At 42.3% G+C, this 22726-nt stretch overlaps 1 protein-coding gene across 1 annotated transcript in view; it reads right to left on the reverse strand.

Moving 5' to 3' along the window:
• Window positions 1-21675, reverse strand: part of LOC111954896 (voltage-dependent calcium channel gamma-7 subunit-like) — a 31154-nt gene extending 9479 nt beyond the window's left edge. Inside the window, exons 1-3 of the mRNA XM_023974815.2 lie at window positions 21305-21675; window positions 12908-13103; window positions 5987-6076 (exon numbers count right to left, since the gene is read on the reverse strand). Of these exons, the coding sequence (XP_023830583.1) occupies window positions 5987-6076; window positions 12908-13097 (280 nt within the window). The 5' untranslated portion in view covers window positions 13098-13103; window positions 21305-21675. The remainder of the gene's footprint in view (window positions 1-5986; window positions 6077-12907; window positions 13104-21304) is intronic.
• Between the last annotated feature and the right edge of the window lie 1051 nt (window positions 21676-22726).

Genomic DNA, 22726 nt, shown 5'->3' on the forward strand with positions numbered 1-22726 from the left:
GATGCGTAGCTGTATGCTGTAGCCTGTTTATGCTGTAGCTGTTATGTTGTAGCTGTTATGCTGTAGCTGCAATGCTGTAGCTTGTATGTTGTAGATGTTATGCTGTAGATTTTATGATTAGATGTATCTTGTAGTATTGCATAGTAGCTGTTATGTTGTAACTGTTTTGCTGTAGCTGTTATGTGTAGCTGTGTTGCTGTAGCTGTAATGTTGTAGATGTTATGCTGTAGCTGTTTGTGTAGATTTATGCTATAGCTGTAATGTTGTAGCTGTAATGCTGTAGATGTTATGTGTAGCTGTTATTGTATGCGTGTAACTGCTTGTATAGCTGTCATGCTGTAGCTGTTACGTTGTAGCTGTAATGTTGTAGATGTTATGCTGTAGCTGTTACGTTGTAGCTGTAATGCTGTAGCTGTTACGTTGTAGCTGTTAATGCTGTAGCTGTTATGCTGTAGCTGCCATGCTGTAGCTTTTACGTGTAGCTGTTATGCTGTAGCTGTTATGATTTAGCTGGTATGCTGTAGCTGTAATGTCTACTGTCATGTTGTAGATGTAATGCTGTAGCTGTTATGTTGTAGCTGTTATGCTGTAGCTGTTATGATTTAGCTGTTATGCGAGCTGTTATGATGTAGCTGTTATGGTGTAGCTGTAATGTTGTAGATGTTATGCTGTAGCTGTTATGTTGTATCTGTTATGTTGTAGCTGTATGTTGTAGCTGTTATGCTGTAGCTGTTATGATTTAGCTGTATGCTGTAGCTGTATGATGTAAGCTGTTATGGTGTAGCTGTAGTGCTGTAGCTGTTGTGCTGTAGCTGTAATGCTGTAGCTGTTATGTTTGTAGCTGTTATGTTGTAGCTGTTATGCTGTAGCTGCAATGTCTGTAGCTGTAATGCTGTAGCTGTTATGTTGCAGCTGATATGTTGTAGCTGTAATGCTGTAGCTGTTATGCTGTAGCTGTTATGTTGTAGCTGTTAAGCTGTAGCTGTAATGCTGTAGCTGTAATGCTGTAGCATTTATGCTGTAGCTGTTATGTTGTAGCTGTTATGTTTTAGCTGTAATGCTGTAGCTGTTATGTTGTAGCTGTTATGTGTAGCTGTATGCTGAGCTGTTATGCTGTAGCTGTTAGTGCTTTAGCTTATTTGTTAGCTGTAATGCTGTAGCTGTTATGCTGTAGCTGGTAGTTGTTTAGCTGTATGCTGTAGCTGTTTATGCTTAGCTGTTTATGCTGTAGCTGATATGTTGTAGCTGTTAATGCTGTAGCTGTTATGATGTAGCTGTTATGTTGTAGCTGTAATGCTGTACTGTAGTACTGTATATGTTATGCTGTAGCTGTTATGCGTGTAGCTGTATGTTGTAGCTGTAATGCTGTAGCTGTAATGCTGTAGCTGTAATGATTGTAGCTGTTATGTTGTAGCTGTTATGTTGTAGCTGTTTATGCTGTAGATGTTATGTTGTAACTGTTAAGTTGTAGCTGTTATGTTGTAGCTTTTATGGTGTAGCTGTAATGCTGTAGCTGTTAATGCTGTAGCTGTTATGGTGTAGCTGTAATGCTGTAGCTGTTATGCTGTAGCTGTTATGCTGTAGCTGTAATGCTGTAGCTGATATGTGTTAGCTGTAATGCTGTAGCTGTAATGCTGTAGCTGTTATGTTGTAGATGTTATGTTGTAGCTGTTATGCTTTAGCTGTTATGTTGTAGCTGTAATGCTGTAGCTGTTATGCTGTAGCTTGTATGTTGTAGTGTAATGCTGTAGCTGTTATATTTGTAGCTGTAAGCTGTAGCTGTAATGCTGTAGCTGTAATGCTGTAGCTGTTACGTTGTAGCTGTAATTGCTGTAGCTGTTATGCTGTAGATGTTATGTTGTAGCTGTAATGCTGTAGCTGTTATGCTGTAGCTGTTATGCTTAGCTGTAGATGTTATGTTGTAGATGTTTATGCTGTAGCTGTTATGTTTGTAGCTGTAATGCTGTATATGTTATGCTGTAGCTGTTATGCTGTAGCTGGTATGTTGTAGCTGTAATGCTGTAGCTTTTATGTTGTAGCTGTTATGTTTGTAGCTGTAATGCTGTAGCTGTTATGTTGTAGCTGTTATGCTGTAGCTGTTATGCTGTAGCTGTTATTTAGTCTGTTATGTTGTAGCTGTTATGTTGTAGCTTTTATGTTGTAGCTGTAATGCTGTAGCTGTAATGCTGTAGCTGTTTATCTGTAGCTGTTTATGGTGTAGCTGTAATGCTGTAGCTGTTATGCTGTAGCTGTTATGCTGTAGCTGTAATGCTGTAGCTGATATGTTGTAGCTGTAATGCTGTAGCTGTAATGCTGTAGCTGTTATGTTGTAGATGTTATGTTGTAGCTGTTATGCTTTAGCTGTTATGTTGTAGCTGTAATGCTGTAGCTGTAATGCTGTAGCTGTTATGCTGTAGCTGTATGTTGTAGCTGTAATGCTAGCTGATATATTGTAGCTGTAATGCTGTAGCTGTAATGCTGTAGCTGTTATGCTGTAGCTGTTATGGTGTACTGTAATGCTGTAGCTGTTATGCTGTAGCTGTTATGCTGTAGCTGTAATGCTGTAGCTGATATGTTGTAGCTGTAATGCTGTAGCTGTAATGCTGTAGCTGTTATGTTGTAGATTGTTATGTTGTAGCTGTTATGCTTTAGCTGTTATGTTGTAGCTGTAATGCTGTAGCTGTAATGCTGTAGCTGTTATGCTGTAGCTGGTATGTTGTGCTGTAATGCTGTAGCTATATATTGAAGCTGTAATGCTGTTAGCTGTAATGCTGTAGCTGTTACGTTGTAGCTGTAATGCTGTAGCTGTTATGCTGTAGATGTTATGGTGTACCTGTAATGCTGTAGATGTTATGCTGTAGCTGTTATGCTGTAGCTGTAGATGTTATTTTGTTAGATGTTATGCTGTAGCTGGTATGTTGTAGCTGTAATGCTGTATATGTTATGCTGTAGCTGTTATGTCTGTAGCTGGTATGTTGTAGCTGTAATGCTGTAGCTTTTATGTTGTAGCTGTTATGTTGTAGCTGTAATGCTGTAGCTGTTATGTTGTAGCTGTTATGCTGTAGCTGTTATGCTGTAGCTGTTATTTTGTAGCTGTTAAGTTTGTAGCTGTTATGTTGTAGCTTTTATGTTGTAGCTGTAATGCTGTAGCTGTTATGCTGTAGCTGTTATGTTGTAGCTGTAATGCTGTGGCTGTAATGCTGTAGCATTTATGCTGTAGCTGTTATGTTGTTTGTAGCTGTTATGTTGTAGCTGTAATGCTGTAGCTGTTATGTTGTAGCTGTTATGGTGTAGCTGTAATGCTGTAGCTGTAGCTGTTATGCTGTAGCTTTTTATGTTGTAGCTGTTATGTTGTAGCTGTAATGCTGTAGCTGTTAGTTGCTGTAGCTGTTATGCTGTAGCTGGTATGTTGTAGCTGTTAATGCTGTAGCTGTTATGCTGTAGATGTTTATGTTGTAGCTGTTATCCTGTGCTGTTAATGTTGTAGCTGTAATGCTGTAGCTGTTATGTTGTAGCTGTAATGCTGTAGCTGTAATGATGTAGCTGTTATGTTGTAGCTTTTATGTTGTAGCTTTTAATTGTAGCTGTAAGCTGTAGTTTTATGTTGTAGCTGTAATGATGTAGATGTTATGTTGTAGTGTTTATGCTGTAGCTGTTATTTTGTAGCTGTTATGTTGTAAACTTTAAGTTGTAGCTGTTTTATGTTGTAGCTTTTACTGTTGTAGCTGTAATGCTGTAGCTGTTATGCTGTAGCTGCTGTATTAGCTGTTTGTAGCTGTAATGCTGTAGCTTTATGCTGAGCTGTTATGTGTAGCTGTTATGCGTTACTTGTAGCTGTATGTTGTAGCTGATAATGGCTGTAGCTGTTATGTTGTAGATGTTACGTTGTAGCTGTTATGCTGTAGCTGTTATGTTGTAGCTGTAATGCTGTAGCTGTTATATTGTAGCTGTAATGCTGTAGCTGTAATGCTGTAGCTGTTATGCTGTAGCTGTTATTCTGTAGCTGTTATGCTGTAGCTGTTATGTTGCAGCTGTTATGCTGTAGCTGTTATGTTGTAGCTGTTATGCAAACATCATGCTTGGTTGCACTACATGCAAACCAATAACTCAGGCTACTGATTACGTGTCTTTTTTATATCTGTCTGCTTGCTCTGCAATTATTTGTTGCCTTGTCTATTTGTCTGTTCAGTAGTGCTATGTTACTTGTATTGTAGTCTGCCACTTGTCCCTCATGCTGTTGCCTGTTCCTACAATGTTTTGCACTGTTGCCATAGATCTCCCATCATGTAGTGTTGTGATGTCCCGCTTGTCGTGATGTGCTTTGTCTCTGCCTATTTTGTTGTACTGTTGTCTGCCCTTAACAATGCGTGTGCCATGTTGTCTTGTTGCCATAGGTCTCCCGTCATGTACTGTGGTGGTGTCTCTCCTGTCGTGATGTGCTTTGTCTCCACTGTCTGCTGATGTATCTGTGCTGTTGCCAAGTGTCTTCCGTGTGTTGTCTGTCTTGTCATACACTTTTAATCTTCGCCACCTGCCCCACAGGAAGCCTTTTGCCTCTTGCTGTCATTGTAAATAATAATTTGTTATTAATTCAAATGAGGGAACACATGAATTATACAGAAACAGATTGTCATCTGCCTCACTTCCTTGCTTTCTTACATGACTATAAAGTCTTTATGAAGTAGTTACACAGGTTGACTTGGGATTGGGAGCAATTGTGTACAGAAATACATGCTTTATTTAATACCAGCCCCCACCATCCTAATTCAATTGTATCACTTGTCAATCACAAAGAAAGGAAATCATATAAAATAACGATTAAGTAACATTCCTTCCCAAGAGAAAATGTTTATCATTCCCTACAGTTTGATAAGCCTGCAGCATGCTTTATAGAACAATATACTGTCGTAAAGTCAATGGCCTTTGTCCTAGTGTGTCAGGTTCCATTGTGRTCTATACAGTCCACTTTTGGGCCACAATGTTCTACATCGTAAATAATTCAAATAAACTTAGCAAAAAAAGAAACATCCCTTTTTCAGGACCTTGTCTTTCAAAGAGAATTCGTAAAAATCCAAATAACTTCACAGATCTTCATTGCAAAGGGTTTAAACAMTGTTTCCCATGCTTGTTCAATGAACCATAAACAATTAATGGACATACACATGTGGAACGGTCGTTAWGACACATRCAGCTTACAGACGGTAGGCAATTAAGGTCACAGTTATAAAAACTTAGGACACTAAAGAGGCCTTTCTACTGACTCTGAAAAACACAAAAAAAGATGCCCAGGGTCCCTGCTCATCTGCGTGAACGTGCCATAGGCATGCTGCAAGGAGGCATGAGGACTGCAGATGTGGCCAGGGCAATAAATTGCAATGTCCATACTGTGAGACGCCTAAGACAGCACTACAGGGAGACAGGATGGACAGCTGATCGTCCTTGCAGTGGCAGACCAYGTGTAACAACACCAGCACAGGATCGATTGGAGGTGGAGGGTCTGTCATGGTCTGGGGCGGTGTGTCACAGCATCATCGGACTGAGCTTGTTCTCATTGCAGGCAATCGCAACGCTGTGCGTTACGTCTGGAACCTGTTGGATCGGAGGGTGAAGGCTAGGGCCATTCCCCCCAGAAATGTACGGGAACTTGCAGGTGCCTTGGTGGAAGAGTGGGGTAACATCTCACAGCAAGAACTGACAAATCTGGTSCAGTCCATGAGGAGGAGATGCACTGCAGTACTTAATGCAGCTGGTGGCCACACCAGATACAGACTGTTACTTTTGATTTTGACCCCCCCTCTTGGAATAATGTGTTCAGGGACACATTATTCCATTTCTGTTAGTCACATGTCTGTGGAATTTGTTGGGAGGTTGGGAACTATTTTGCCTCATCATGTTTCCTGGATAGAGCCTTTTGGTGCATAAAGAAATGACATGCAGGGGTTATTATCCTCTATGTTTTTCACTGTGGTCAGGTGTCATCACTTACTCAGTATATTTGCAGTGTTTTCGGTCACAATATCTATCTCAGCTTCAGTGGTGAAGTATTCTGATGCTACACATCTCCCCTTTTCAGGTCCTGAGAGAGGGAGAGAGAGAGAGAGAGAGGAGAGAGAGAGAAGAATGAGAGAGAGAAGAGAGTAGAGAGAGAGAGAGAGAGAGAGAGAGAGAGAGAGAGAGAGAGAGAGAGAGAGAGAGAGAGAGAGAGAGAGAGAGAGAGAGAGAGAGAGAGAGAGAGAGAGAGAGAGAGAGAGAGAGAGAGAGAGAGAGAGAGAGAGAGAGAGAGAGAGAGAGAGAGAGAGAGAGATAGAGAAGAGCCCAGAGGGAGGAGTGGAAATCAAGGTTTATATGTGATGAGCAGAAGAGACACAAGGGGTGGAATGGAGAAGAATTCATTAACCTGGAATTTGGACAGAGAGGGGACACTTAATCAGAGTGGCACAGAGGTGAACAGTCAGTGAGGAAAGCCACATTCCAACACGACAGTAGCATCTTTCACCTTTCACCTTATGTACCAGGCACCAGCACAAACAATGCCATTCCCTGGAGGCCACCAATATAACCCTGGCTAAAGGGGTGTGTGTGTGTGTGTGGTGGTGTGTGTGTGTTGTGTGTGTGTGTGTGTGTGTGTGTGTGTGTGTGTGTGTGTGTGTGTGTGTGTGTGTTGGTGTGTGTGTGTGTGTGTGTGTGTGTGTGTGTGTGTGTGTGTGTGGTGTGTGTGTGTGTGTGTGTGTGTGTGTGTGTGTTGTGTTGTGTGGTGTGGTGTGCGCACATTTTTCCTTAAGCCTTCCCTTTGACCTTTTAGCAGACTAAAGTCTCTGAGTCATGGGTAACAATCATTGTCTTACGTCAGATAGCGCGTTGATTCCACGTGCACTGATCTGTCCAATGTTATACAACGGGTGGGTCTAATCCTGAATGCTGATTGGTTAAAAGCACATTCCAGCCGGTGTCTATTCCACAAGTTACCACCGGTTAAATCTATGACGTTAAATTGCCTATTTACTCTGTTCCATCTGACTGCGCAATCCACTGTCTCATCAACTTCATCTCAACTATAAAAAGCATCTAGACATTACCTCACATTTCTTTTAGACTAACATTTAGTTTTCAACTGTGGAGATTTGTATAAACCTTGCTCTCTGTCTCTCCAAAATTTGCAACATTGTTTCAATATTCAAAATCGAAATCCACCTGTCCCATAGTAATGAACGTGTAGGGGTCGGGAGTCTGGACCAGAGAGAGGCAGGCAGCATTTCTCAGCCAGTCGAAATCATGAATCAGCTGGCATTATTTTTATGGATATATACAAAGAAATTTGAATTGTAGAAAGATCAAACAAAACGACCTGCAGCTAGTTTGCAGTCTTTCCAGCTTCAGTTTGAAGTGATTGTGTTAGCTGTATTGTTGGCTAGCTCCTCTGAACAACAGTGTCCTTACGAGAGAGCACATTTTCTATGCYAGGCGAAATCGTGCTCATTATGGATGTATCCAAATAAATATCACTAGAAAACAGCTTCAACAAATGCAGTTACTGTTGTTATTCTGTCTGCACTGTTTGACATGACTGTAAGTTAGCCATAGTTGGCTAGTTAGCAAACAAGGGATAAGAATGTTGCCAGGCAGTATGGCAATGGAACATTTAGAACGAACGACTGGGTCGCGTCTGTAGATACAKAACAAAAAGACTGAACAACTGGGTCGCGTCTCTGGCAACCGAACCAATAGAACGAACGACCAGCCGGCTTGGGTAGCAACCCTAGATTTGTTTCGGGACTATATCTTGTGGAAGGATGAAATATGTATGTAAGTAAGTATGAATATATTAATCCAAATAACGTTTTTCATGAAAATATGTCAATCATTATTTGATTATGTTGGTAACCCATTGTATAAAGTGATAATGCCCGAGAAGCCGGTGTTTGGAGAATAGTGTAACGACCCTGGGTTTATAAGCGCGGAAATCGACTCTGCCGCACGAGCATGCTTTTGCGGCACAGTCGATAGCGCGCCGGACCTCGGGCTAGGAGGTCGAGGGTTCGAGACCTGCTCCCTGCCTGTTTCATTACAATATATTGGCACGGTTTGCCGGCCTTTGACGAAACAACACCAGTGCCAATATATCCTCCAAACACTGGCTTCTCGGGCATTATCACTTAAATATCTATCTGCGGACTGCAGTAACTACACGCCGTAACCACTACACGCTGTGCCCACTACACGCTGTGCCCACTACACTCCACACCCACTGCCATTGAGGGTACTTGTAACAGTACGAAGCCCATTAGTATTACATCATTACATGCCACGCCCACTAGCATTACATCACTACAAGCATTACGTCCCTACATGCACACTAGCTAGTTAGCTAGCTAGTAGACATATCTGCTGGAGCCAGACCCTGTTGAACCCAACTCTAGCGGGGTACTACTTGGTGGGTGCTGTGTGTATTCGATCGGTACTACACGCTGCGCCCACCAGTCTGCGGTGCGCAGACAGACCCTACTCGTATCTCGCAAAGGGTAATGGGATAGCTTGAAAGTAATCTGGCTACAATGGGCTGCCATAAATATTACCAGAGATATAGATATAATGATGAGATGCTTTTGTTTCCGCCCGAACAATGAAGGGTGTTGACGTCATACAAAAACTCCTCACCTGCTTAATAATTAAGGATCATGGACAGATTTTGGGAAGAGAAAGGGCTCTCGCTACGCCTCCCTCTGTCTGATATTACCTAGGTGACATAGCCTAATGAACCCACTTCACCCTCAAATAGTCAGAATTATTATAAACTCAGTGTAAAAATAAATACGTAATTGATTGTGAAGATTTTTTGCTGATGAAGTCTAAGTCGCTCAATTTTACAACTACAAGTTTGGTATTTCTTGATTTTGACAATGTGCCCGACAACTAGCTTAAGTTAGCTCTAAGCCAGTCACTTCGTATGAAATGAATAGGAAGCTAACCTGGTCCACACACTCAATGCTAAACACCAAGTGCTTTCTCCATTAGCTAGCAAGCTACTTTAGCAACATTATTTTATCACAACAAATAAGTTTGAGAAGCAACCAGCACCTGATCTGCCGCCAGCCCAGCTGCTGCTGCGCTCGCTGACCCCAAAGTAACCATCGCGGAGAAACATGCGAATCTACGGACTGATTTCTGATAACAGTCCCTATTAATTTGGGGGCAGCATGTCTACAACTTCAGTGCAAGTGGTTTATTTGAAAGTAAAGATAGAGAGARCWAGTGTAAAAGGTTGCGTCAATCGAATCTGGTATCAGGATAAAATGTGATTCAGAGTCACCGAATATACTTTAAGTATTTTTATTTAACATAAACGATAAATGGTAAATGCAATTTTTGTATATACGGGTTCACTCTATCACCACGCAGGGTAAAGCAGAGAACTGACTGAAATAGTACAGACATCTTCTTTTATACTGTGACAGATGTAGTTCAAACTTTAGAGTTGGCCTRTCACAGTAGAGGCTTAACGTGGTTTAAACTTGCTAGCCTATYGGTGGTGCCCAGGCTGGTCCCAGCCTCACAGCACACAGGATCCAGATATCCGGAAGTTTTTGTTGTGAAGTTTGAGCCGAGTTGTTGGTGGCTACACTGCTCAGTTCCTGTTTTCTTGTTATTCAGCATTTTTCCATCTTGTCTCAACCTTSTGGTTWGCACAGTCGACACCCTAGATTAACAACAGCTTTTCTGCAGTCACGCTATGTTTTGTGATTAACATGTYCTATTTCTATAAGGCATATATTTTTGTTAAAAAGAGAACAAAACCATCCTTCACACTAGCTAGCTAACCATTGTCTTAGTAAGCTAGCTGCAATTGCAACAAGTTGGCTAAACAGCTGATCAAGTCATGGAGACCGACGTGGTTGCACATCATTTTAGCAAGACTTTGTTTTTATTTTCTCGCAAGGTATTAAATCCCTGTCACGGCGTGTGATATAATTTAGCCAGCTATTCTGCCTATTTCATAGAGTCATACGAGAGCACAATGATGTAAAAAAAAAAAAAACGAACTATGTTTTAATTTTTGAATGGCGGATGCTTGGGAATCCAACATTTTTGGGATGAGTTCCACGTCTACAAGACAGATTGGTTGAGAGATCTTCACTAGTTACCATAGCCACAAAATCATAATTATGGCCAAACTCAGTTTATTTCTACAATTTCTCTTCTTATAGTCCAGGTAGCCCTATCAGATATTTATGTAGTTGGTGCTGTATGTTAACTAATATACATGAGTTCTAACTTGGAAAACGATTTCTTAGTTTAGAATTGTACAATTKATGCTCCCTGCATATAAAAACCACGAACACTGTCGAAAAGCTCAGAACGCAAAAAAACTCAGAACATATTGACTGTAGATGGTAAACTGGTGCACACCAAGTGGCACTTACATTTGTAGTATGGAAAACGGCTGTGAGGATTTTTCTACAATATTCACAACATATTGACACAATTACACTCTTTATAGAATAACAATGTAATTTCATCATAATTTCACCTCTCCCTCTCTACCCTGTTTTAACTTCCGGCTATCTGTTTAGCTAGCTGGGTTTAGGATACTCACTAGCCCATACCAGTAACAAATGTAGCTATGTTATTGACATGGCAGCACACACCAAAAAATCTAGCTTACTTATTTTGCCAACTAGAAAGAAATAACAAAAAAATCATTCAGATACGGAGGAAGAAAATAGCGATTGATCCTAAAATAAAAAAATCCCATTGAGCAAAATCCACAATGCACCCATCCAAAGAAAGTTTGGCTCCAGGGCTTCTCAGAAATGCCACCAAATCCGCAGTCGGATCCTTGGCCGAATTGTCGCATTTCAGTTTAGCCTCCACTAGGCAGGCCACGTATCACAACGTTACCGCAACGTGCAGACCCCACATATTCCGTTCCTAAAATATGCCATCAGTCCAGTGTATGGAATATCTTCGAGGTGCCCTCTCTCAGCGGTCACCAACCTTTTCTGAGCCGAGATCACTTTCTGAATCAAAATGTAGGCAGAGATCTACCGCTCTGATTTTTCTTTAAACATGTCTTTAAAAAATGTAAGCTTATTCAACATGAACCTATTAAAAACTGTTCCGTAGCAATGAGGTTGGTGCCGAAGGCTACAGGCTCAATAGATTATCACTGCATATTGGCTATTCTTGAATTACCCTGCCAATTATCATCACACTGGTAATATATCATTTGTGTATTACTTGTGAGGCATGAATGAAAATCTTTTTTTTTTCTACTGGACTGATGGTGCCTCTGATGGTCAGGCTCAGTGGAGGGAGAGCGAGAGCGAGAGCAGCGGAGAGGCTGCCTCTCACCTTCCCTCAGCTCTCCCTCCGCTGAGTGCTGACTGACCAAAAAGGGGACACCTTCTTCGAGCTGATTGCCAAACTCGATTCACACATTATTTCTGACTCATGCATCAATTCATGTTGTAACTCATCTGACCAGAGATGAGTGAAATATTCCTCGATATGAAAAAGACACAAGCGCGAGCGGATAGGGAGAGGACGTTTTATGGCTCGTGTTGAAAAAAGTGTTGACAGTGATGAATAAAATATTAAACATTCATAAAAACAGTGGTTCTTTGCYGTATTAGTTGACAGTCTTTCTCGCTAGTCTTGGTTTTTAAAGTTTGAAATCTCCCATTGTAGAGTCGACTACCAACTTCGCTGTGGGCTCGTAGAAGCTTCAGACCAATGAMGTAATACGGCAGACACGGTGATCTGAGCTATCTGATTGGCCAGTGGTAGGCCTATAGGTGCACTTGATCAGGTCTCCGGGCCCGCCGGGTAGGCAGAGTTTACCTTCAGACACATCAAATGTTTAAAATGGGACACTGCCTAAGAACAGCCCTTTGCCATGGTATATTGGCTATATACACCACACCACCTGGTGCTTTATAGCTTAATTATACACTGAGTGTACAAGACATTAGGAAAACCGTTCTAATATTGTGTTGCACTCCCTTTTGCCCTCAGAACAGCCTCAATTATTCGAGGTCGAAAGCGTTCCACAGGGATGCTGGCCCATGTTGACTCCAATGCTTCGCACAGTTGTGTCAAGTTGGCTGTATGTATTTTGGGTGGTGGACCATTCTTGATACACACGGGAAACTGTTGAGCGTGAAAAACCCAGCAACGCTGCAGTTCTTGACACACTCAAACCGGTGTGCCTGGCATACCATAACCTTTTCAAAGGTACTTAAATCTTTTGTCTTCCCCATTCACGCTCTGAATGGCACACACACAATCCATGTCTTGATTGTCTCAAGGTTTAAAAATCCTTCTTTACCCAGTCTCCTCCCCTTCATCTACACTGATTGAAGTGGATTTAACAGGTTACATCAATATGGGATCATAGATTTCACCTGGTCAGTCTATGTAATGGAAAGTTTTGTACACTCAGTGTATGCGTTTCTGGCTTTGGGAAATGGGTGCTACACTCCTTAACCACACAGCTAACATTATGCCTAACCCTAAACTTAAATTAAGAGCAAAAAGCTCATTTTTATTTTCATACATTTTTACGATATAGCCAATTTTGACTTTATGGCTGTGGTAACTAGTGACAACCGTTGAGCGACGGGCATCGCATATGAGTGACACGATCTGACGTAAGACAATGGGGTAACAATAATATGTGTGTGTGTGTTAAGGAATGAAATCTGAAATATAGACTATGTTTATTCCAGTATCTGCCACAAAGCATTACAATAATGTATGTGTAGATGTGCTTCTGTACATATGAACTACTGTTTATGCGTATTGCTTTCCTCACACAAAACCTGCCACAAAGTATTATGTGTAAATATGTATACTATTTGTTTATGCATGCTTCTGTACATATAGACGAAATGTGTCTTTTTCGGCATACCTGCCACGAAGCAGACCCTCCACATGCCGGAGTGCAGGGCCATCCTGACCTCCATGCTCTGGTTCTGCTGCAAAATGACGCCCTCCTCCATCAGCAGCCAGTAGTCTGTGGACACAGCCACGCCCACCAGGAGCAGGCCGCATGCCCCAAACACCGAGGACAGGAGCGTGAGTGCTCGCGTGCTAAACATGCTCGTCTGAGGAGAGAGGATAAGAAAGAGGAGAGAGGAGGTGAGAGGACAGGTGAGGTTTAGGGTCGAGCCTATTTCAGTTCAGCTAATTCAGTATATGAATGGAAACCCTGGTTGAAATGGAGTTGACCTCTCCCCTGGTGGGTTTTCTCATCAGGATAACTCAACAGAGACAAACTTACAGTGGAGGAACCACTCTAGCGTTGAGAAAAATGAAGAGAACGCTTCTCCACATGGCTGAAAGATCCCTTCTATCACAATGCTTCACATTTCATTGAAGATAAATAACCAGCATCACCTCGTTGGTCTGTCGTCAACTCATCTTAAAATAGCAAAGATTGAGGGAAGTGGAGGCTTATCCACCAGTGTGGCTACATACGGTAACTACTGGTACCTATCTGGTAAATACTAGCTTGGTTAAACCAGGCAGAATGCTGCACTCAATGGTGATTCAGTCTGGTTTAACTAGGCTATAGGTATAGTGTAACAGTGAATACATAACCAGCGATAAAATCAACACAGGGACCACATGACTGCCCAGCCCGCTGTGACAGTGAGTGGAAATGACCTCACCATCACGGAGCAGCGTGCAGCAAATTAGAGGTGAGGCTCCTCCACTGATAACTGTGTGGCTTTTCTCACTCAAAAGCTTCACTGGTGAGAAGAAAKAAAAAAAKAAAAACCTGCACGGGGAGGAGAGGAGGAGAGCTACCGTGGTGCCGAACGAATGACCTCATCACTGCTTTGAGATGCAGCAGTGCACATTCAGCAATGTCACAATGGATTTTTCTCACTCATGATGACTCACCAGTTACAAATATTTGATATGGTAAAAAGCAGCCCCGGCCTGCCTACCTCGCGTGAACCCAGTCAACCCAGACCTTCAGAAAGTCGTTGAATAAACATTGTCACCTCAAGGAGAGAGTGACCGAGGGTAAAGGGGGGACTGTGTACGTGTCAAGATTCCCTCAAGGCAACCACCGGTGATAGGATAGAGGAGGAGGTGGTAAGGAGGTGCAACTGTGGTGCTCAGTATTTGTGTATGACACATACTTGTGTCTGCAAGGTCAAACAGAATGTGAAGATGAATTTGAATGGGAACTGAGAAGAGGCTTCTTCTGTATAAACAATGTTGACTGTGCGTGTTAGACATGGCAGCCAGAGAGAGTGATGACCGCAGTCTCAAACAGATACTTTGATCATTTGTAGTAAAACGTCCAATTCCCTGTAGATTTAAGGGCTTTTCACACTACTGAGCAACCGAGCCAAGCCAATACAACAATAGTTGTTGGAAACGTTCTGAAAAGCACAATATGAAAAGAAAATATCCAGGCCAGCACAGTTTGTTCGGGACGGCACAATGTGTGGATAGGGTAATAGATACCATCTGGCCTTATGGATGGAACACATTAAGTACAGAGTACATTGAGTAAGAGGCATGGAACGTGGCCAGGGTCAGTGCCTCATGGGTCATTCATTGTGTGCGCTAACATTTTGAAGATATGAGAAAGATCAATTCCCTTGATTCATCATTCCCTTGAAACACACTTGGTTTCAGTAACATGAAGAGACCTACAGTGCCTTGCAAAAGTATTCACCCTCCTTGGCATTTTTCCTATTTTGTTGCATTACAACCTGTAATTTAAATTGATTTTTATTTGGATTTCATGTAATGGACATACACAAAATAGTCCAAATTGGTGAGGTGAAATGAAAGAAATTACTTGTTTCAAAGAATTCTAATAAAGAAAAAACGTTAAGTTGTATGTGCATATGTATTCACCCCCTTTGATATGAAGACCCTAAATAAGATCTGGTGTAACCAATTACCTTCAGAAGTCACATAATTAGTTAAATAAAGTCCACCTGTGTGCAATCTAAGTGTCACATGATCTGTCACATGATCTCAGTATATATACACACCTGTTCTGAAAGACCCCAGAGTCTCCAACAGCACTAAGCAAGAAGCACCACTAAGCAAGCAGCACCATGAAGACCAAGGAGCTCTCCAAACAGGTCAGGGACAAAGTTGTGGAGAAGTACAGATCAGGGTTGGGTTATAAAAAAATATCCAAAACTTTGAACATCCCACGCAGCACCATTAAATCCTTTATTAAAAAATGGAAAGAATATGGCACCATAACAAACCTGCCMAGAGAGGGCCACCAACCAAAACTCACAGACCAGGCAAGGAGGGCATTAATCAGAGAGGCAACAAAGAGACCAAAGATAACCCTGAAGGAGCTGCAAAGCTCCACGGCGGAGATTGGAGTATCTCTCCATAGGACCACATTAAGCCGTACACTCCAAAGAGCTGGGCTTTACGGAAGAGTGGCCAGAAAAAAGCCATTGCTTAAAGAAAAAAAATAAGCAAACACGTTTGGTGTTCGCCAAAAGGCATGTGGGAGACTCCCCAAACATATGGAAGATGGTACTCTGGTTAGATGAGACTAAAATTGAGCTTTTTGGACATCAAGGAAAACGCTATGTCTGGCGCAAACCCAACACCTCTCATCACCCCGAGAACACCATCCCCACAGTGAAGGATGGTGGTGGCAGCATCATGCTGTGGGTATGTTTGTCATCGGCAGGGACTGGGAAACTGGTCAGAATTGAAGGAATGATGGATGGCACTAAATACAGGGAAATTCTTGAGGGAAACCTGTTTCAGTCTTCAAGAGATTTGAGACTGGGACGGAGGTTCACCTTCCAACAGGACAATGACCCTAAGCATACTGCTAAAGCAACACTCAAGTGATTTAAGGGGAAACATTAAATGTCTTGGAATGGCCTCGTCAAAGCCCAGACCTCAATCCAATTGAGAATCTGTGGTATCACTTAAAGATTGTTGTACACCAGCGGAACCCATCCAACTTGAAGGAGCTGGAGCAGTTTTGCCTTGAAGAATGGGCAAAAATCCCAGTGGCTAGATGTGCCAAGCCTATAGAGACATACCCCAAGAGATTTGCAGCTGTAATTGCTGCAAAAGGTGGCTCTACAAAGTATTGACTTTGGGGGGTGAATAGTTATGCACGCTCAAGTTTTCTGTTTTTTTTGTCTTATTTCTTGTTTGTTTCACCCCCAAAATATTTTGCATCTTCAAAGTGGTAGGCATGTTGTGTAAATGAAATGATACGAACCCCCAAAAAATACATTTTAATTCCAGGTTGTAAGGCAACAAAATAGGAAAAATGCCAAAGCGGGTGAATATTTTTGCAAGCCACTCTATGTTTCTCTAAGATGGGGCATTGGGGTGGATGAGATTCCCTTTGTAGTTAAAGCCTACAGAATAAACCACAATTCCCATGCTGCAGCCTCAGTTAGGTTCCAGTAGAGCTGGGCGATATGGACAAAAATTCATATTGCGATAAATTGCCTGAATTGATGTGATGACAATAAATAGAATGATGAGTTTGCAACATTCATTTGCACCAGTTTTTTTGTATTATCCTTCAAACAACTACTACTAATTTGATGGCTGTAACTGTCAATTGTGCAATTAACAATCAACAATATTAGCAAACTTATTTCATGTTAATCTTCATAGATTAAGTGAATGGTGCTTTATGTTATAGCATGAAGGAGGGAGGGAATCAATGGAGGAAGGGACAAATAAAAGAAGTGATCAGTAGAGGAAAGTTTGGAGAGAGAGAGAGAGAGAGAAGCTTCAAGGGAATAATGTTTGTGATCAGTGAGAGTGTGGATCTGTCCACTAGTATTGTGCTGAAATAACAGAAAAATAGATAGCATAAAACTAAGAGTTTGGAGAGAGAGTGGGGGGGTGACGTGGAGAGAGAGTGTGTGGCTGAGGGGGAATATGTTTGAGGTCATGGTTAGAGTGTGGAGCTGTCCACTAGTGAGGTGCTGAAATACCAGACAACTAGATAGTGTAAAACCAAGGACACTACTTGCCTATAGTCTCATGTCTGGGTCCAAGCACACTACTGTACTGGGTTAGCTCCTTTTTGTATCTTAATTAACAAACTTCAGACTTAATGAATTAGCTAGGCTTATTAATTAAGGCAGTCATTTGGGGTCATTAATATACAGATGTTAATAAGTGTGTAATAATCAGTGGTGTAAAGTACTTAAGTAAAAATACTTTAAATACTACTTAAGTCGTTTTTTTCAGTATCTGTACTTTACTTTACTATTTATATTTTTGACAACTTTTACTTTTACTTTACTTTACTACATTCCTAAAGAAGATTAKGTACTTTTTACTCCATACATTTTCCCTGACACCCAAATGTACTCATTACATTTTGAATGCTTTGCAGGACAGGAAAATGGTCCAATTCATGCACTTATTAAGAGAACATCCCTGGTCATCCCTACTGTCTCTGATCTGACGGACTCACTGAACACAAATGCTTAGTTTGTAAATGCTATCTGAGTGTTGGAGTGTGACCCTGGCTGTCTATAACTAAATAAAAAACAAGAAAATTGTGCTGTCTGGTTTGCTTAATATAAGTAATTTGCAATGATTTATACTTTTACTTTTGATACTTAAGTATATTTAAAACCAAATACTTTTAGACTTTTACTCAAGTAGCATTTTACTGGGTGACTCACTTTTACTTGAGTCATTTAAGGTATGTTACCTTTAACTCAAGTATAAGAATTAAGTACTTTTTCCACCACTGGTAATAATATTAATAAGTTTGATTAATTAAGACCGTCCACCAGTGAATAATTCAGGGAATAGGCACTTTACTTGAGGTATTGTGCCCTGTAGCACACAGCATTATAGGGTTGTGATAAGAATCACATTATCCATTATCTTAACATGTCATGATAGGTCATTAGTGGTGAATCCAATGTCAGCATGCATAAGAAAAATTGGTGTTGAAAATGTTCCACGTGTCATGACAGTGGTATAACTTGACATGAACCGCCATGACGTGTTATGACAGGTCTCATGTAATTCTAATGAATGTGTTATGACCATGTAATAGAGGTGTTATGATATACATATTAGGTACAGTCAAATGGGACTAGGGTTCTCTCAATGACATTTAGCAGATCCAGCCACTTTCAAGGACACACAGCTACATGTTTTAATGTGTGCTTCGGGCTTCTGCAGTTTATAGAATCAAATCGGGAGAAATACTTGGTATACTATGCAGAGGCACAGCGCTTCATTGTGCATTGTCTCCCTAGAACAGCATTGCATTAAACATCGTAGTACAGCATGATGGAAAGAGGAAGGGAAAGAAGGGATGGATGAGGCAATTTGGAGCGATCATGGGTCCAGTGGACCAAGACAACTGCTGAGTGGTACAGAAACTACAACTCCCAAGGCAGCGGGACCAGCCCTACAGATGGTATTCCCAGCTAAGCGGCCAGGGAAGGCTCAGGATGGGGTGTCGTTTTCTGTTGAGGCGGCAATATGTTCCCCCTGTCAACAGGCTCGGCCAACTGGCATGAAGAATGCAGTATTTAAAGCAGGGATGGAAAAGTAGGTGGTCTGACATCAGCCTCTTGAATGATAAGAACCACGTACAGGAGAAAGTACATGAACAGCACAGTAATGTACAAAGTGCAGTACATTGTATGCATGTACAGAGTGCAGTGCATTAAAATGCATGAATGACAGCGATAATCAACATCAAATGTGTTCAATGAGGGAAGATAAACTGTAGGGGGAGAAATATGGAGAGATAGAAAGAGAGAAAGAGAGATTGGGGGGGGGGGGAGACATGTCTGGGGAAAGACCTTGGCCCGAATAATGTTAGGAGAATCCAAGCGCTCTGACTCAGCCTACACACACACACAGGAGTGCCACATGCCTGTACATGGCCAACTTTACCTACAGTTACAGGCACCAACCACCATTCCTAACCTAAGTTACAGGCCAACTTTATACTAGGTTACCCACACCAACCACCCAGTCCTATACACAGTTACAGCACCATTCTATACCTACGAACGGCACCAACCACCATTCCTATACCTAAGTTACAGGCACCAACCACCATTATATACCTACAGTTACAGGCACCAACCACCATTCCTATACCTACGGTTACAGGCACCAACCACCATTCCTATACCTACGTTACAGGCACCAACCACCATTCCTATACCTACAGTTACAGGCACCAACCACCATTAACCTTACCTACATTACAGGCACCAACACCATTCCTATACCTACAGTTACAGCACCAACCACCATTCTATACCTACAGTTACAGGCACCAACCACCATTCCTATACCTACAGTTACAGGCACCAACCACCATTCCTATACCTACGGTACAGGCACCAACCACCATTCCTATACCTACAGTTACAGGCACCAACACCATTCTATACCTACAGTTACAGGCACCAACCACCATTCCTATACCTACAGTTACAGGCACCAACCACCATTCCTATACTACAGTTACAGGCACCAACCACCATTCCTTATACCTACAGTTACAGGCACCAACCACCATTCCTATACCTACAGTTACAGGCACCAACCACCATTGCCTATACCTACATTACAGGCACCAACCACACATTCCTATACCTACAGTTACAGCACCAACCACCATTCCTATACCCTACAGTTACAGGCACCAACCACCATTCCTATACCTACAGTGTACAGGCACCAACCACCATTCCTATACCTACAGTACAAGCACCAACCACCATTCCTATACCTACAGTTACAGGCACCAACCACCATTCACAAATACATGGAACAGCCATGACTGTTTTCTTTAGCATTATAGCTGAGGCATTGAAGCTATTAAGACTGTCTGAAAGAGACAGGAATAAACCCGGCGGCAGGTACCCAGTGGTTAGAGCGTTCGGCCAGGTAGCCTTGTGTTAGAGCGTTGGCCGTAACTGAAAGGTTGCTGGATCAAATCCCCAAAATCAAATAAAATGTATATTATATAGCCCTTCTTACATCAGCTGATATCTCAAGTGCTGTACAGAAACCCAGCCTAAAACCCCAAACAGCAAGCAATGCAGGTGTAGAAGCACGATGGCTAGGAAAAACAACCTAGGAAGACACCTAGAGAGGAACCAGGCTATGAGGGTGGCCAGCCTCTTCTGGCTGTGCCGGGTGGAGATTATAACAGAACATGGCCAAGATGTTCAAATGTTCATAAATGACCAGCATGGTCAAATAATAATAATCACAGTAGTTGTCGAGGGTGCAACAGTCAGCACCTCAGGAGTAAATGTCAGTTGCTTTTCATAGCCGATCATAACCCCAAGCTGACATTCTTCCTTTGAACAAGTCAGTTAACACACTGTTCCCGGTAGGCAATCATTGTAAATAAGAAATTGTTCTTAACTGACTTGCCTAGTTAAATAAAGCGAAAAACCCATCCAAACATTTCAAGTGGACACCCAGAGCCACACTTTTTTCCCACTTCTTCGCTCTCTATCTCTCTTCCTCCCCTTCTCTTTCCTCCTGTCACACTCCCATCAAAAACTCGACACACACACACACAACACACACACACACACACACACACACACACACACACACACACACACACACACACACACAACACAACACACACCACACACACACACACACGATTTTTAAAACATGCACATACCCAGATACACAACAACTAGCTATCAGCCAACACATCATATACCACCATCTTCCCCTCAGGTTCCCCAAGTAACAGGCATGACTTTTTTGTCTCCCATACCAACTACATATCAAAATTGATTCCCCCTCTCTTCACACATCCACATAGAGCTTTACCACTCACTCCAGTGCGCCTATAGCACTGCATTGAACAACGCTCGCCAGTGGCAAATGCGACACGCAAATTATTCTAATCACCAAGACATGTCATGGGAAGGAAATATTCATAAAGATAACATTCTCAGAGCCTACCACACGCACATCTTGCGGGGAGCGAGCGAGAGAGAGAGGGAGAGAGACCCGAGGCAGTATATTATACAACGGCAGACAGTGCTTTTTCAGAATTTCAAACCCAAATGTCAGTTGAATGCATTTCCTGTGTGTATTCAGCCAGACTAAATAGAYGCAGCAAATGTTACAGACAGACTGACTGTAGCCCACAACACTCTGACAGACCGACATAACCACGAAACGTGTGAACTGCTATAACCCMAAATGAAAACTATGATGAGACATTTTTTAAGCCGGTTTATTAAATTAATGGTAATTTGTATAGCGCAATGATGACACATACTCACAAGGAACTACTCACCCTTTCCGACAGTCCAAATGAATGGTGCAGCCGTCGAAAGATCCGCGCGCTAGGGAGCCTTTTCAGATTGTGCAGTTTTCCTTTTGCGCCCCCCTCTCCCTCGCTCTCTCTCTCTCTCTCTTTCTCTCTGTCTGACTCTCTCTCGTGTGTTTCCCCGTATCGCCCCCTCGCTTCTCTCTCTATCTCTCTCTCTTTTGCCCCCCCTCCTTTCACTCACTCTCTATTTCAGCACTGCGGAGAATCGGTTGAATGGGCTATACTGAGGACGGCGCGCGAGATGCGTGAGATGTGGGGGAGCGGGGGGAGAGCGCCACACAGAGCGAGGGAGAGACAGCATGACCGTGGAGAGTTGCGAGTGAAGACGTTCTACTGTTGCGAGGAGACAGCCAAAAACACACGACACAGAAGCAAGCGGGGACACCCAGTTGGGTTGGCGATTACACTCACGCAAGTGCGCGCCCGCACGCAACAAGCAACACACACACACAGTATTCAACGTGGTATTGAGGATAATGTGGAGAGAGGGTAATGAGGACAGTGATTATGTTACCAGAGCTATTTTACTTAGAAACGTTTACTTGATTCATCCATTTGCAGTAACATTTAAATTGAAACAGAGAAAGAACATGTATAAACTGCTCATGAGTTAGAGTCAAATGAGGACTTACATTACAAAATCGTTTTTGGGGARAGGAGTGATCCTCACAGACAATGTGCATGGTTTTGAATCATATATCAATTATATGTTATGATCAGAAATATATTTGATGCATACTTAAAGTGGCATGTGAGTGAGCTGCACTCGCTTGTAGTGTGAGCTAAAGTTGTATTGTTGTAAGGGGATATTTGGATGTATAAGGGAAGGGAAGGGGAGGAGGGGTTGGCTATAGTGGCTCAGTTAAGGGTGCCGCTCCACAGCATGACGTACACCGCTCTGCTTCTATGCCTACGGCCACCTGCACAGCCGCACACGCGCGCGCACACAGACACTGGCGATACCTGACTTCGTGGTCATCCAGATGTATACATCGCCAAGGAGGGGGTGTGTGTGTGTTTATGATTGCATGCGCCCGTTCATGCAGTCACATTAACCTTAACAGACTGATGGGAATGGTTGTGCGTCAACGGGACATGTAGAAGTAGTGTGGTTGGTCAGCATTGGAATCGATCCCTTTCCAAACCACACACAACCACCACGTACAGTGCCGATTATACCGCCTATCCTGCCTAATAGACTGAAAGGTCACAAAGTAGAACAGAGATTATTTTATTGATGTGGGAAATTAGACCTTTCGACCGTATGGATGCTATCACCATAGCTGTCAATCATTGTCTGATCTGATTCTTTTTAACATTTAGCATAACGTTTCCCTTGAATTGCATGAGTTGTTAGCCATTAGCTATTTCCTGGTGCGATGTGGC

This window comes from Salvelinus sp. IW2-2015, linkage group LG30 (assembly GCF_002910315.2).
Source record: "Salvelinus sp. IW2-2015 linkage group LG30, ASM291031v2, whole genome shotgun sequence".
Lineage (NCBI taxonomy): Eukaryota > Metazoa > Chordata > Actinopteri > Salmoniformes > Salmonidae > Salvelinus > Salvelinus sp. IW2-2015.